General features: G+C 42.9%; 1 protein-coding gene across 8 annotated transcripts in view; it reads left to right on the top strand.

Annotated features, from left to right (window-relative positions):
* Positions 1-16,186, top strand: part of Osbpl6 (oxysterol binding protein like 6) — a 130,292-nt gene that overhangs the window by 75,857 nt on the left and 38,249 nt on the right. For 2 of the 8 annotated variants that reach the window (XM_045146990.1, XM_004660294.2), the window contains 4 exons: positions 3,067-3,141; positions 8,965-9,130; positions 11,747-11,880; positions 12,877-12,900. In XM_045146990.1, coding sequence (XP_045002925.1) covers positions 3,067-3,141; positions 8,965-9,130; positions 11,747-11,880; positions 12,877-12,900 — 399 coding nt within the window. The remainder of the gene's footprint in view (positions 1-3,066; positions 3,142-8,964; positions 9,131-11,746; positions 11,881-12,876; positions 12,901-16,186) is intronic. The other 6 variants (XM_045146991.1, XM_045146989.1, XM_004660296.3 and 3 more) reach the window with 3 other exon arrangements.

Genomic DNA, 16,186 nt, shown 5'->3' with positions numbered 1-16,186 from the left:
CTGTAATCCCAGTGCACCTGAGAAAAGCGGTAGAGGCAGGAGAATTTCCTGGGAGCTCATGAACGGAGTGATAGACAACCTGAAGAGACCCTGCCTCAAACAAGGTAGAGACAAGGACTGACCCAAAAGTTATCTTCTGATCTACACACACACACACACACACACACACACACACACTCACACTCACTCACTCCCATTTCTACACATACACAGATACCAAGTAAATGATGTTTTAAAAATTTCAAAAGAAATCTTTGCACTTTGAAGAGCAAGAGATGTGATTTTTAGTAAAACTTTTAGTCGAAACAAATAGAATTTGGGTGACAGCTGGACTTAGTGGCATACATCTTTAATCCCAGCATTTAGGAGGCTAAGGTAGGAGGATTGCTGTCAGCTCCAGGTCAGCCTAGGCCACAGTGAGACCTTTCCTGGAAAAACCCCACTCCTACCCAAAACAAAGGATTTGGGTAGCAGTAAGCTATTCAGCACTCAACTAAAGTCCACTTTCACTTGAACCGACTCAAAAGAAACCTCGCTGGCTGAAATGCTCCGGAACTCGTTACCATGCCTGGACCTTTTCTGCTTGCCCAACAGCACAGGTCTTCTGAGAGCTCTTGGAATACTCATTCTCCATGACTCTGAAACTACTCGGGACCCTTCAGCATGCATACCTGTTGGGAGGAACAGGTTCACCCAGCCATAACTGTGGACAATGTGACCATCTTCACTCAGCAGCATTTTGCCTGCAGAGCCCACAGCCATTTATTTTTATCACAGCAGATTAAACATATCCACACTTTCTCCCCACATTAATGCTTTTTCCCTTCCTATTTTAAATAGTTTTTGACAATGGGAATTTCATGCCATGATGCCACGTGTTTGTTTTGCGTTCATTGTCCTCTCGCGTTCCCTGAGGACCACTGTTGGAGCTGACGTGAGCGGCTCTCGGGTCTTGACCGGTCATGGTTCATCCCCTGTTGTTTGTGTCTCGTGGACCATCAGCCACTTGTGAAGGAAGCCACTGTGTGGCGGCGCAGGTGGTTATCGCTGCCGTTACTGATGCACACTTAGCATTCTGCAGCAGCTGCCATTTTGAAATAAGTCTAAAATAGATCGTTTTTCAAAACCTGACCTTAAGAAGCCATGTGTTGTACCGATCCACTGTGTCCCACTGGAGACTTAATTGTTAGTTCTGGCATCCTCTTGATTTGAATATGAAAGCTAAGTGCTAGACCAGTACACACGGGGCTAGATCTCTTGTGGTGTTGGCCTCAGAAATCTACTGTGCAACTCCATTGCAACATTTGTCTAGAAGGGTCTGTGGAGATTACCTTTTTAGAAAACAGGTATCCTGGTCTTCTGAACATCAGATCTGGCTTTAATAAAGTTCTCAATTTCATGATGCAGTAACAGTTTGGTTGTGTTTTGCTGAGGTGGGAGAGGGCAAGGAAGGAATGATTTTTAAAGGTGCTTCTGTCAGTGCCTTTCTTGTTGCTGTGTACAGGCACTTGAGCAGAAGTGACCTAAGGATGGAGCAAAGACTTTTTCCAGCTAGTTGTGAGATTCCTGTCCCTCACGGCAGAGAAGACATGGTGGCGGGCGCTTATAGCAGAGCCGTGAAGCAAAGGGCGAGCAGTGAGCCGATCACAAGGCCTGCCTCTCCTGATCTGCTTCCGCCAGCAGGTCCCCTCCTCCTAAAGGTCCCACAACCTTCCCAAACCAGCCCCAACAGCTGGAGACCCAAGTTCTCAAACACATGGAGGGCGTTTTATATCCAAATCACAACAGAGCTATGGAAGAAAAAGCTGCTGGATCTGTGTTAACAGTCTGAATAACGCTTGACATCCTTAGATGTTGGAGGGCGGTGGTGTAGTAGGAAGTACGTGATAGCAGATAAAATGATCTGTCATTCACATGTAGCTGTCCCACATCTCACACACCTCACCCTATCCTGAGGTGTAAACATAAGTTCTTCCTACACTAAATAGACGGGAAATTTTCATAGAAAACTTACTGTGGAAAATAGATTAGGCACATATAAATATATATATGTCATATGCAGATTTGTGAAGATAGAAGGAAAATAAGAAAACAATTTAAAAAATTTAAGGAAATGCAAGAATTAAAAATGCATTTTAGTCATTCTAAACAGAAGAAAGTAGTCATGCTGTTTTCCTAATTTGTACCACTGTTAGGTTATTTCAAGGACATTCATTTGGTTTGAATAATTGTTTACAACCTTGAAGGCTCAGGCTCTGTCACATTGAGGTCAGTTGGCTGATAAGAAGGAAATGTCACTGTGCCTTGATCTCATTCACCAGAAGGAGAAATGAGAAGAAGCCTCTAAGACCCCTCTGGTTTATACCTAGCACATGTCACTAAGTGCAATTTACACTTTCAGCTTTTCCCAGTAGTATTTACAGGCATTATCCCTATACACCAAGGACTCAAGGGCCTTATCCTAGACTGGCTTCCTCCTTGGAAGGGTCTTGAACTTGAAGATCCAACGCTCTTTCTCCCAACACTCGGCATTTGTGGAGGCCCTGGCTTTTTAGTAGGGGGTTGAGTGGGGAATTGAAGAATCCTAGTGCCCTTCCTGTTATCCTTTTCTCCTAGTAAGGAATGTCAAAATTATCCCTAGCCATCAGGAGGCTCTCATTATAACCTGTAGCCTTCACTCATTATATAATCACTGTTCTCCAAGCCTGTGTGTGTGTGTGTGTGTGTGTTTTAGTACCATTTTTGGCTTCATATAATGTAACATTACATGGAGAAAAAGTGGTATGAACATTGATTTCACCTTAGAATCACAGGCTATTCATTAATTGCTAGCTGTCCATCTCCTTTTGGGGTAAAGATTATATTCAGCAAATGGAAAGAGTGAGCATTTCTCATAGCATGAATGTCATATTGAGCTGTTTTTATTGCTAAGATTTCTTTTAAAAAAAGCAGACACCAGTTAAAAGCACTCCCTCTTGTATGATTATCCTTCATCCTCCCACATCCCCTCCTCTCTTTCCCCATTCCGCTGTTTTTATTCCCTTTTCTTCTCCCATTCAATGTCAGGAAGGGCCACCCGCGAAGGGCCAGTTCAGCACGACCCGGCGCCGACAGAGGCTAGCAGCAGCCGTGGCCACAACAGTGAGTGCACTTCAGTCTCAAGGGGACGTTTGATAAGAAAGAGGACTCTTCCGGAGTGACTGTGGTGCTGGGGGTGCCGCTCTGTGTGACGGCGCCCCCACTCTCCACTCAGCGGGTGTAGCTTCACACGTTCTCACCTGTCTTTGCATGACAGGAGTTGAACATGGGGTCCCCCTTTTTTTTCTCCCTCTCTTTTTTTTGCCATACTGAACTGGTATGTAATCCAGTTCCTCTGCCATTTGGTAATAGCAGCTTAAACTCAGTTTTGACTCAACTTGAAAAACTGAGCATGAAGCCCTGTGAGGGGAGAACTTTTAAAGTTATTTTGTTGTTGTTGTTATTTATTTTGCCATACTGTTGTTGGAACCTTGAGTTATTTCTGTTTCTTTTTGAAACAGTGTCATTGTTACTACAGATATACATTGTGCTTTTTATATATATAACATTGTGACTCTTTGAAAAGGAGGTGAGAAAGAAATGAGAGAGTACCAATAGGTGAATTTTGATTCATCTCTCCAAGGCCACCTAAATCACACTTAGCTAGGGAAATGGTTTGCTGGGAAGAGTAGTGACATAGAAATCAGAAAGTGTGGAAAAGCCACAGAGTTTGATGGTGTTGAATTCATGTCAAGGGGTATTTTACCCCTGCAATAGAATGGTCAAGAGGTGTCATACTGGGTAAGGTACAGCCAAGAGTAGTGAATGCCCATACGGACTATGCAACAGGACATTAAAACACAGCAGTCCTTCCCAGATATAAGTAAATCACAGTAATCACTTGACCATAAAATCCTGTGAACTTCTTAAAATATAGATTCAGGAGGCTGGAGAAATGTTTCAGCAGTTAAAGGTATTTGCTTGCAAAGCCAGCCAGCCTCGGTTCAGTTCCCTAACAACCCATGTAAAGTTGGGTGGGCATTTGTTTCTCAGTGGCAAGAGATTCTGGCACACCAATGCACACACGCAAATGAATAAATTTTCAAAATACGGACTTGAGTTCATAGGAAATCAGGGATTTAGTTTTCTTTCTATTGTATACTTTCTGTTTAATAACAGTCTTACGTCTGTTAAAATTAGGATATATTTCAAAACCAGAATTGCTTAAAACACAGAAAGGTTTGGGTTGCACTGTGGGCGAGGAAACTCTGGTGTGAGTTGTATTGGTTTTTTACTTTAATGATTAGTAAGCAGCTCTTGCTTTATATGTAACTGTTTAGCTAGATTGAGGAATGAAATTTCTGGGCTTAAGTATGGAACTATGTCCTAATTTTACATTTTTATAAACATTTGAACAAATTCATTACTGAAATTGCTTTCACAGTGAATGTGTATCTGGTGGATGTATTCAAATACAAATGCATAAAGTTCATGGTGCTGATGAGGTAGCATTTTGGCAATAGATACCTATAAAATCATTTAAATGATTCTTTAGGGGTTTTTTTTTTTTTCTTTATAGCATTAAGGAATCCAAGTGCTTATTAGAGGAAGAACAATATCATAGGAAAGGTCAGTCATTTACAAAAATGCTAATGCTTCCTCAAGTAATGCATGCCTGATGACATGCAGGGAGTGATTGTGTTTCTTTTGTGTTCATTTTTCAAAGTGCAGATGGATACAGTGACTATAATAAAATAAGGATTAGCACCTATTTGAATAGAGTAGGCTTTTATTTTTTTAATTTAGGATAGAAGAGTAAAAAGCTTTTCAAAAAAGAAAATATTAATAATGCCCACGTCTCACTGTAGCTATGACCACACAAGTTATTTTTTAAAAAGGACTTAGATGGGCCTAATGAGGAAAGCTACTGGCAGCATTTAATAACATTTCAGGAATGACTGGGGCCGGGTCATGGCTGCTCTATGCCTTCTCCGGTACCTGTACCTTTGACTCCATAGTGAAGCAGCCTTGAGCAGGACCCACAGCTGACCCCTCAGCTCTCACCCCCAAGCCCAGTAGCCTGACTCAGCCTCCCTATTTGTTTTAGTGCAGCAGTTCCCCTTACTTTCTAGACCTTCAATACTGAAGTCACTCCAGACATTTCGAGCCCGTCCTATCCTGCTAGATGCCTTTTGCCTTGAACCTTCCTATATGATTCCTAGTTACTTATTTTTCTCACAGTTCAGGTACCTGGATAAATACCATTGCACCAAAGAAAAGTGTCCCTGAGAAGGTGTTGCTGAAGTTTATTCTTGTTGAGTCCTTTAACACAGGCATTCAGATGGCCAACCTTCATCATCAGCCAGAGTCTATGGATCCACCTGTGGCCTGGAAACAGAAAAACACTTGTGTCTCCTCATGGAAGAACACTAGGGCTCCCCAAGCAATCAGTACCCCCACATGTATCCCTGGACACATAAGACAGAATGTGAACAGGGGACTTTTCATCCTGGCTCAAGAAGTCCTGAAGGTTACGTCTATCTTGGACCTACCAGTGTGCTTTCTTCCCATTACCACATGATAGGGCCAGCCGTTCTACTCAGAAGTCACTTCTCTTTTGACTTCTTCTTAGACAGGTATTAAGAGCATCTCCTAATACCCCATTCCACACTGCAGTTACTGGTACCAGAATGTTCAAGATCAGGTTTCTCCTAATCACAGGACTTCTATGAAACCTTGAGTTTCTTTCCTAAGTGGAGCGGAAAGTCCTAATCCAGCACTAAAGATTCTCTAATATAAACAGAGTTGTTGGCAGTCCCCACTCCAGCCATTATTACTGTGGAGAAGCCAACTACAACTTAAATTGATGAGTAAAATAACCGAGTTATTTAATCTTTTTTTTTTTTTCTTTTCCAAGGTAGGGTCTTACTCTAGCCCAGGCTGATCTAGAAATAACTGAGTTATTAAATCTCCATGTTGAAGAGATATTGTTAGTTAATACATATTCTATACCTCATGAATACTTAACTAAAAGGACCCATTTAATATACTTCTTTTAACAACAACAAAAAAAAAGATATCACATTTTTTCTTCTCAGAAGTATAAGTCATTTTTGCCTTCCTAGGTCTGACTGCAGTTAAATTTTTTTGTTATATCTTTATTTTCAAGGAGGAAGCGAATGAGGGAGAGCATGGATACACCAGGGCTTCTTGCCACTGCAAACAAACTCTATATACATGTGCCACTTTGTGCATCTGGCTTTACAGAGAGCACTTAGGGACTTAAACCTGGGCTGGCAAGCTTTGCAGATAAGTGCTTTTAACTGCTGAGCCATCTCCCCAGCCCCAGACTGCAGGTTTAATAGAGCTTTCTAAGTCCCTTTCCCAGTGAGTCTTTAAACAAAGCCGTGTTTCCTATTTTAGGAGCCAGTTTAAGCCCCTGTTATGTTCAGAATATAACTTTGTGAACTATATATTTGTCCTTAGCATTTAATCCCAACACTGAATAGAAAAGCCATTCTTTTAGGGACAAGTATGAGTTCTTCCTGGACTCTCTGGGATTTCACTGCACATTGGCCTCTAGTAACGTGTCCCTGACTAACATGAAACCCTCCTCATCCACTCAGAAGAGACTCCTAAGCCAGCCACATCTTGAAATATCAAGGGCCCCTGAGTGCACACAAGATCCTTTGATATGATCCTCAATAATTACAATACCTAACACCCACATTCATTTTTCTTAATGTTCTTCTAGTTTCTTGTATAAGAAAGCCACATTTTAAAAATTTATTTAAAACTTTCATTTTAGAGACAGCGAGAGAGAAAGAGAGAGAGAAAGAATTGGTGTGCCAGGGCCTCAGCCACTGTAATCAAACTTGCCACCTAGTCGGCATGTGCAACATTGCGCTTGGCTTACTTTGTGCATCTGGCTTAAGTGGGATCTGGAGAGTCAAACATGGGTCTTTAGGCTTCGTAAGCAAGTGCCTTAGCCACTAAGCCATCTCCCCAACCACGAGAGCACCCTTTGTAAAGCAGAACCCCCTGTTCTGCCTTGTCTGTAACTCATAGTCTCTCCCTGTGGCCTCTCATCTCTGAATCCTGCCACAGATCCTCTAGTCTCTAGGAATATGGACTGACTGCTTTTTGTAGATTTGGCAGTGCCACAGTTAAAGTTCCTTTGTCTGTCTTCACTTAGTTTTCCACATGAATCATATTCCTTACTTAGGTATCTCTGAAGGACCTGAGTCATTGTTGTCACAAAAGGAACCTGAATAAGGCTCCAAAAAAATAGTTAAAGCCAGGCAGTCCCTTTTCTCAAATGACTTATTTTCCACCTGTTTACCTCAAATCTGGAAGAGGCAGAAGTTTTGAGCCTGATAAGATAAATGAACTATTGAAATTTCCCAGTACAGTGTCACTGAGTGCCCATCAAGGGTGAAGGATGGTGATTGTGCTACCTCCATACAACAAATGCCTCAGAGAACATGGTGTCCTGCTTCGCTTAGCTGGACTTGGAAGGAAACTTCATGTTCTCATCCATCCCCAGTAGGACGTGGATCTCGGTAGTGATAAATTACTCCATGGCAGGGCAGATCTACATAAGGAAGGTCCTCAGTCTACTCTCAGCTGTCCCTTTGGCCAGACTTTTTAGTTAGGTCAAGCTCTTCTACCTGTTCTTCATCCAGAGACATAGAGACACGACTCGTTCTGATACTCTAGACTGTAACGCACAAAAGTTCATTACAGTGATTTACATGGACCGATTCTGATTCCTAATATATTTTCTTTTTTTTTTAATTTTTATTTACTTTTATTTATTTATCTGAGAGCAACAGACAGAGAGAGAAAGAGGCAGATAGAGTGAGAGAATGGGAGCGCCAGGGCCTCCAGCCACTGCAAACGAACTCCAGATGTGTGCGCCCCCTTGTGCATCTGGCTAACATGGGTCCTGGGGAATTGAGCCTCGAACTGGGGTCCTTAGGCTTCACAGGCAACCGCTTAACCACTAAGCCATCTCTCCAGCCCACCTAATATATTTTCTAACAAACCAATTTCAGAAACAACTGAATTTGTAAGTCATTGTTGTATTAACTGTTAAACTTGATTTTTGTTTTCTTCTAATGGCTGTGGTTCAAGAGAATATTTTTTTCACAGATGGTGAATTTAGTTTTTATAACTTCTTATGAATAATTTTCATATATATACATAATATATTTTATTTATTTATTTATTTATTTATTTATTTATTTATTTATTTCTGAGAGAGAGAATGGGTGCACCAGGGCCTTTAGCCACTGCCAATGAACTCCAGATGCATGAGCCCCCCTTGTGCATCTGGCTTATGTAGGTCCTGGGGAATGGAACCTGGGTCCTTTGGCTGTGCAGGCAAATGCCTTAATTGCTAAGCCATCTTTCTAGCCCCCATAATATATTCTGATCATATTCCTCACTCATGACTTTCTTTTGTCCCCTCTCAGCCATGCCCCTACAAGTGAACCCCTTCTTGCAAGTGTATCTTTATATGTATTTTCTACATTTTAAGATCCTGCTTCAGGCCCAGAGAGAAGTAAACATAAACTGCACTATGTCAGAGAAGTTCGGCTACATCACAGTTCAGACTGGAGTTTCCTGCCAGTTAACTGGTAGTGATGAGTGAGCATTCAGAGTTGAGGTTTGTCCAAAAGAAGATCTTTCTTCCTGTCATTCTGTAGTCATCATTCTTTCAACAATTAAAACCCAGTGGGTCTTGGAAATCCTAACTGAACTATGGGAAACAAGCAATCAAACTCCTTCCGAGCCCATCTGCCTGAAAAGAAATGGGAACTGGGCATCTCCGAGTGTGCTGTCTGGGAGGAGTCTTATTTTAAAGAATATTAGGGTCTTTTCTGTGTCGGAGAAGACAGACAGGCATGGCAACTTGGAATGATTTGCATCTCTTCCTTTCAGGTTCCTTTCAGTGCCACCATGTCACCGGTCCGCCTGCACTCCTCCAACCCCAACCTGTGTGCCGACATTGAGTTTCAGACTCCACCTAGTCACCTCACGGACCCTCTGGAAAGTTCAACAGATTATACAAAGCTGCAAGAAGAATTTTGTCTCATTGCACAGAAAGGTAAAATCCCGTATTAAAACAAGGTGTTGTCTTCAGTGAGAGAGAGCTTGGACAAAAGACTGATTCTTTCATCTTTGTCTCGGTGATAATGAAAGAGAGATGAAATCGTATTATGTGCAGGGTGGGTTTCTGTACACAAAATGCAGCCAGCTTAGGTATCTGCCTGCTGGGAGAATACACGTCAGGAGCTGACTGAATAAGATGTCACTGGGGAAGACAGAGGAAGACAAAAAAGGGTTTCAAAGGCAGCCCAGCAAGATACAGCCCCTCATCATCTTTTTTTAGTGCCTTTTAGTTATGAGACACACTTATTAGTTAATCTTAATAAGAAAAAAACATATGCTCTCTGAATCTTTCCCATTTCTTTGTTTAATGTTTTTTTCAAAGTAGGGTGTCACTCTAGCACAGGCTGACCTGGAACTCATTCTGTAGTCCCAGGCTGGCCTTGAACTCATCATGATCCTTTCACCTCTGCCTCCCAAGTGCTGGGATTAAAGGCATGTGCTACCACTCCTGGGACTCTTTTCCTGTGATAAGCAGTAGTTAATATGGCACTTATAATTGGTATGTCAAAAATGGAGGCAGCTCTCAGCTAAGCTACACTTTTCTGTCCCGTGTCACTGACTAGGCTCACTTGATGGAATTGGACTTAGACTTTGCTGAGAGAACCCAGGTGGCTTCCCTTGTGTGCCTTGGCTGCACAGCTGAAAGGCTGTCCTCCTGTCCATGACAGCTTATGGCTCCAAGAGAACAGAGATGGAAGTAACTAGTCCTCTCCAAAGCCGCTGGCAGAGCTGGCCTGGAGGCGGCACAGGCCAGTTCAGATGTGCCGAGATGGGACATCGACCACACCCTTGAGTTTCTTTTCTATTAAAATTTCAGTAAATGTAGGTAAAAGTGCTATGAGCTACAGACTGCACAGTGTAACTTGTAAGCAGGATTGTAGGGTGCAGGTGGGCTCTTAGACCCCTGCTTGTTGAATGGTATTTGACTTCCAGAAGATGATATTTGTCTTTTGACTTAAGTTAGCGCGTGACTTAAGTTAGGGAGTGAGTTTGGACGGCTACAGCCTCTTGCCAGTGCAAACAAACTGAGCCATCTCTCCAGCCCTGCCCTTTTTAAAAACTATATATATTTGTTACTTGAGACTCTATAAAGCCAACTCTGTCCTTGCTCTTCGTAAACGCATTTTCACTGTGCTTTTAAACAGGATGTTAATTGTGTTACCCAACTCGACCAAGACACTTTTGTTCAGGAATTCACAGATAGTAACTTTTACTTCCTGGGGGATAGCAGCGAGCATGCACAGGGCGTCTCAGTTTGATCCCAGCAAAAGAAAAAGTGTTATCCATCATAATTCTCTCTTAGATTATCTGTTTCTTGGAGTCCTACCTTTTCCCCCATTTAATTCAGGTTGCTGGTTTTGTTGGGTTTGTTTGTTTGTTTGTTTCTTGCATGGGTATGCATGTGTGTATGCATGTTTGTGTGTGGTGTGTGTGTGTGTGTGTGTGTGTGTGTGTGTGTGTGTATACATATGGAGGCCAGAGGTGGATATCAGGTATCTTCCTCAGCCACTCTCCATAGTTTTCTTTTTTGAGATGGGGGTCTCTCACTGGACCTGGTGTGTACCCACTTGTCTAGACTAGCTGGCCAGTAGGCTCAAGGGTCCCCTGACTCTGCCTCCCCAGCTCAGGAGTAAAAGACACATGCCACCATGCCTAGCTCTTACGTGGGTTCTGAGGATCTAAACTCAGGTCTTCATGCGTGTCTGGCAAGTATGTCACCCGCTGAACCATCTTGTAGGGCCACTCAAAAGTACTGCAGTTTAACACTTTTTAAAATAACCTTTTTCAAATAAGGAAATGTCAGTTTTAGAAGACTTCACATATTAGAGAAGCTATGCTATTTTAAAATCAGAATTGTAAATTCAACCTTCTGTAGTACAGAATGAAGCATTGCCTCGGATTTTTACCAACGTAAGGTGTTGAATGTGTAGGAAATGGGAAAGGCATCACTTGTTTGTTGTTTTCATATCACAGCAGTGTTGACATAGACATTCCTGGCTGAGAAGGAAATGTTAATGCTTTTCTTAAAAGCCAAATCATTCCCTGCCTTCAAGGGAGCCAGTCCAGATCTAGATCAGCTGCCTGTTTTATGTTGACAGAGCTCATAAAATGCTCTTTTTGAGATAGACATTCTGTGGAAATAACTTTGTAATAATTTGAGTCACGTGACATGTTACACAGAATGGTTCAAAATAATGTCATCAAATTTGATAAGTAAAACATGCTTCCTTGTCCTTCCAGGGACTATAAATTATTTTCTAATTATTGATGTTTAGAATTGATATAGATGTTTTGTTTGCAGCTTCCTAGTTTTTGTTGGCTCATCTGGAATGAAATACAAAGATTTTTACCCTAGTTAATTATAATTGCCATATTTGTTTCGGCTGTAGATATTTTGACAGATTGCATTCTGAGGCTGAGTTTTAATTAGACTATAACATAGCCTTTCTGAAAAGTGTCTATGTAAGAGTTAATGTCCACAGAAGTCATAATTTTGCATATTCTGTCTACATTAATTTAATGTTTGTTTCTCACGTGTCTCCCCACTCAGTGCATTCTCTTTTGAAGTCTGCGTTTAATAGCATAGCTATAGAGAAAGAAAAGCTGAAGCAGATGGTTTCTGAGCAGGATCACAACACAGGCCACAGCACACAGATGGCCCGGCTCCGACAGTCGCTGTCTCAGGTAAGCCTGAATGTTGTGCATGGGCATGGCAGGCAAAAGGTGGTGCGGGGATGAGGGGGCCCCTCTTGGGGATGGCACATTCCTCTGAAATTCTTCCAAGATATTGCAGTATTAGCATTGAATTTTATTATTTTTCTTCTCAAAAATGTGAAATCAAAATTGTTGGTACACATGTATTCATTATTTTGACTTCTCAAATACTTAATGTCTAGGGTCATTTATAAGACAGCCCCTGGGTTTTAAAAAGAACCAAGCTCTGGGCAGGGTGGTACATGTCTTTAGTCCCAGCGCTTGGGAGGTAGAAGTGGGAGGATTGCAGTGAGTTCAAGGCCAGCCTGGAACTATAGAGTGAGTTCCACGTCAGCCTGGCCTAGAGTGAAACTCTACCTTGGAAAGACTGAACAAAAGAAAGAAGGAAAGGAAGGAAGGAAGGAAGGAAGGAAGGAAGGAAGGAAGGAAGGAGGAAGGAGGAGGAGGAGGAGGAGGAGGGAAGGAGGAGGGAAGGAGGGAAGGAAGGAAGAAAGAAAGAAAGAAAATAGAACAGAAAGAAAGAAAAAGAATAAAGCATTTATACACAATTCCCATGGTAAATAGAAAAAAATTACAGCTCTTACACAATTAATATTTTTCACATAGATTTTAATCTGTTGAAAATTACTAATTACTCAGAACCCAATTCTTTAATGAATTGTGCTCCTGGGGTTTTCTTCCTTTCAGGCTCCCTGAAGCTAGACCTTTAAATTTTAGTAATGTCATATATTTGATCTTATAAATACTAATCAAATACTTCTGTATTTCAAAGTTGAGGTACAGATTCTTTAAAATTGCACTGACACAGTGATACGGATGAATGTCTCTATAGTAAACATTTTCTGAAGTTAATCCTTAGATGCACGTACCTTAATTCCTTTGAGAATGCAATGTTATTGTTTGATTTTTGTGTGAGAACTCCATGTTTATATAAAATATTGTTCACTTCCTGGTGCCTTGGATCAGAATGAAGGAGCCAACAAATCCTGGGTAAGTGGTTCTCCATGTGGACCAGGTCCCGCTTGACTAATTCCCCCTTAGTCCCTACAAGTTAGACGTCCCCTCTATCACTGTTGTATGTACCTGAACTGTCAGTGTATTCTCAGTGTTACGTGTCATGGTCTGAAGTGCTGCCACTTGGGCCACACTTCCTGCAGTCACCACGAAACACTGTCAGCTGAGGTGCGCACCAGGGCCTTAGGAGACTGAGCGTCATGCTGCACCCGCCTGGCAGCCTGCAGAGGGCTTCATTCACAGGAACCCACAGTTTCTCCCGGGAACCTGCTTGTGTCTGTTCAGCGCTCACTTAACATTAGATGATCTTCCCAATCATCATTCCAAAAGTACCACGAGGAAGAAAGATGAAAATAAGAGTCAAAGTAACATGTAAATGTCATCTTGTAAGCATGTAAAATATACCCTGCCCCCTCCCCCAAGTGTTACAGTGTTTCTGGAACACTTAATGACATCAGCCAAGCTTGCACTAAGAAAATGAAATTTGTCTCTTGCTTGCTGCTTGCTTGCTTTGATATGCTTCTTGGTAAGACAGAGAGTGTCTTAGAGGTCTAGAGCTGGGCTTTGGTAAAACTGAAAATGGCTAGGGAGAGAAATTGTAATAGTAGCTATTCATTTTTCCATTCACGGATTCCTTCAACTGGCTGCATACTAGATTGCATGCCACTCATGGAGCACCATGTGCCTAGTTCCCAGAAGCGCATGATCGACGACGGCTGAGCTAAGCGGTGTTTACCTAGGAGACAGTCGAAGGGACCGCCCTGCGCCGCTCACAGCAGGGCCAGAGTTCCAGGGCTGCGGGTGTGAGGAGAATGAGCGGCCCCTGAGCTGAGAGCGAGGCTGCAGATAGGATTGCATGGGCGAAGAATGACCTGGTGCTCGCATGATAAAAGTACAGTAAGAAGCAAACTCATGTCAGCTGTGATTCCTTCCTGTGAAAGCATGGTTCTCTGCATCTTAAGTCAAGGACTGGGTCCATAGTCATTAGGGTGTTTGGACTTTTTGTTTGTCATATTTAGATTTTTTTTTTTTTCCCCTAACAAGAGGGTTCAAAATGTGAACACAAGCTGGAAGTGTAAAAGAGTGTTGTGTAGTGAAGTGGCATTTTGTCTGTGTTTACATTCTTGCTTCAACCCATACCCTCTAGCTGAGCCGTTTTTTCTCAGCACAGCTGAGGCTGGGCTGTTTTGAAATCACCATAACCTTCGTTGGAATGTTAAGTTTTTGTTAAGTGCATCACTGTCCATGATTGGAACACTGGGGGCGGGGTCTGGAGAAGGAGGTGAGCGAGGAAGTGCCCCACAGAGGTCTCGTCAAGTGGGTGGGAGCTCACCCATGGGGACTACACAAAGAAGCTGAACTTAGCCTATCAGCAACAGGCAGGACTTACGGAATTTCACCTGCCAGGAATCGGAAGTGTTACTGCATTTCTGTATACGTTAGGGAGACTGATCAGCCAAAGCCTGAAATTAAGGCAAAACTAGTTGAACAGGCTCTTACTATTCAAAGTAATCTGAGACGGTCGTATGATGCATGCATCCCTGAAATGAGCAAGTGGAATGGGTTGTAGACACTGTGGAGGGGAAGCAGCGAGGCTTGGAGATGAGTTGCGTATTAGGAACACGAAGGCAGAATCAAACCCAAGTTTGATATAACCGGGTATGTGAGGGAATCCAAGAGAAACAGACTTGAGCAAGGCTCACGCCGAATGCTCTGAGGAGTTCTAGACCATCAAGCAGACAAGTGTAAAGTGTACACAAGGATCTAGAGCTCAGGAGACCCAGGGCAAAAATATAAAAGCCCCTGCACTTCAGGAGGGCACTTAGAGACGTCCATGGATTGTATTTTTAGACAGAAGAGGTCCAGTAGTACTGGTGCTACTTGAGAGGACACTTTAAAGACAAAGATCATTTGATGGAGACCCAGGACAAGCAAGCAGTGGAAGAACTTTAGCAGTGGTGACCATTGACATCAAGGGTGCAGTTTTGAGAGTCTCGACAAGGAAAAGGTTAACAGCACCTGATTTAGCAGCAAAAAAAAAAAAAAAAAGAAGAAGAAGAAGTGGACTTAGTAACAAGCCTGGAATCTGGCAGTCATCTCAAGATGTTTCTATCACCAGGGGAAGGAGCCAGCGGGCAAGGAGATATGGAAGGAGGGGAACCGCCCGCTCCTGCAGCCATCCTGATTGGCCAACTCCCTTCCTACCGGCCTGCCTTCAGTATGGCTCTGAAGATTGAAGAGCACTAAGTAGCTTGAAAACATTGACACAGTCCTTCTCCATGTTGAGTCTATTTTGCTATTAGTGAAACTTCATATTATGGTTTGGTTTTAGGTAGCCTGGAGGCACATTTGATCCATATTCACGTGTTAATCAGTTAAATACCCACTTGTCTTCTCCATGACCAGGTCTCCCTGCAGAGAAGATAGAAAGGAGATAGTAATTAAATAATGTAAATAGTCTGCATGGGTTTTTTTTTTGTTGTTGTTGTTGTTTGTTTGTTTGTTTTTGAGGTAGGGTCTCACTGTGGCTCAGGCTGACCTGAAATTCACTATGGAGTCTCAGGGTGGCCTCGAACTCATGGTGATCCTCCTACCTCTGCCTCCCGAGTGCTGGGATTAAAGGCATGCGCCACCAAGCCCGGCACGTTTTTGTGTTTTTGTATGTGCGTGGTGTGGTGTGGCAGAGGCCAGAGAATATCACATGTCCTTTTATCTCTGGGGCATATTTCCCTGAGACAGGATCTCCCCCTCAACCCAGAGCTGCTGTGGGTCATGTGGGTCCCTCCACTCGAGTCCCAGCTCTGCACCTGCCCGCCTCCAGTGGTAGGCCTGCGTGGCCACACCCGGCTCTTATGCGGATTCTGCACAGCCAGCCTGGGGAGGCCTTCACGCTGAGGTAGCCAGTGCTCCCAGTGGCTGAGCCATCTCCCGCTGTGGTCGAGCACTTTTAAAGTTCACATTTTACTTGATACCTATCTAATGATTGAAGTGCTGCTTTTTTTTTTAAATTTTTTTTGTTGTTTATATTTACTTATTTATTTGAAAGTGACAGAGAGAAGGAGGGAGGGAGGGAGGGAGGGAGAGAGAGGGAATGAGAATGGACGCGCCAGGGCCTCCAGCCACTGCAAACGAACTCCAGACACGTGCGCCCCCTTGTGCATCTGGCTAACGTGGGTCCTGGGGAATCGAGACTCGAACCAGGGTCCTTAGGCTTCACAGGCAAGCGCTTAACCGCTAAACCATCTCTCCAGCCTGAAGTGCT

The sequence above is a fragment of the Jaculus jaculus genome, chromosome 4, assembly GCF_020740685.1.
Source record: "Jaculus jaculus isolate mJacJac1 chromosome 4, mJacJac1.mat.Y.cur, whole genome shotgun sequence".
Lineage (NCBI taxonomy): Eukaryota > Metazoa > Chordata > Mammalia > Rodentia > Dipodidae > Jaculus > Jaculus jaculus.
The sequence above is the reverse complement of the archived record's forward strand: the minus strand, read 5'-3'. Positions and strand labels throughout refer to the sequence as shown.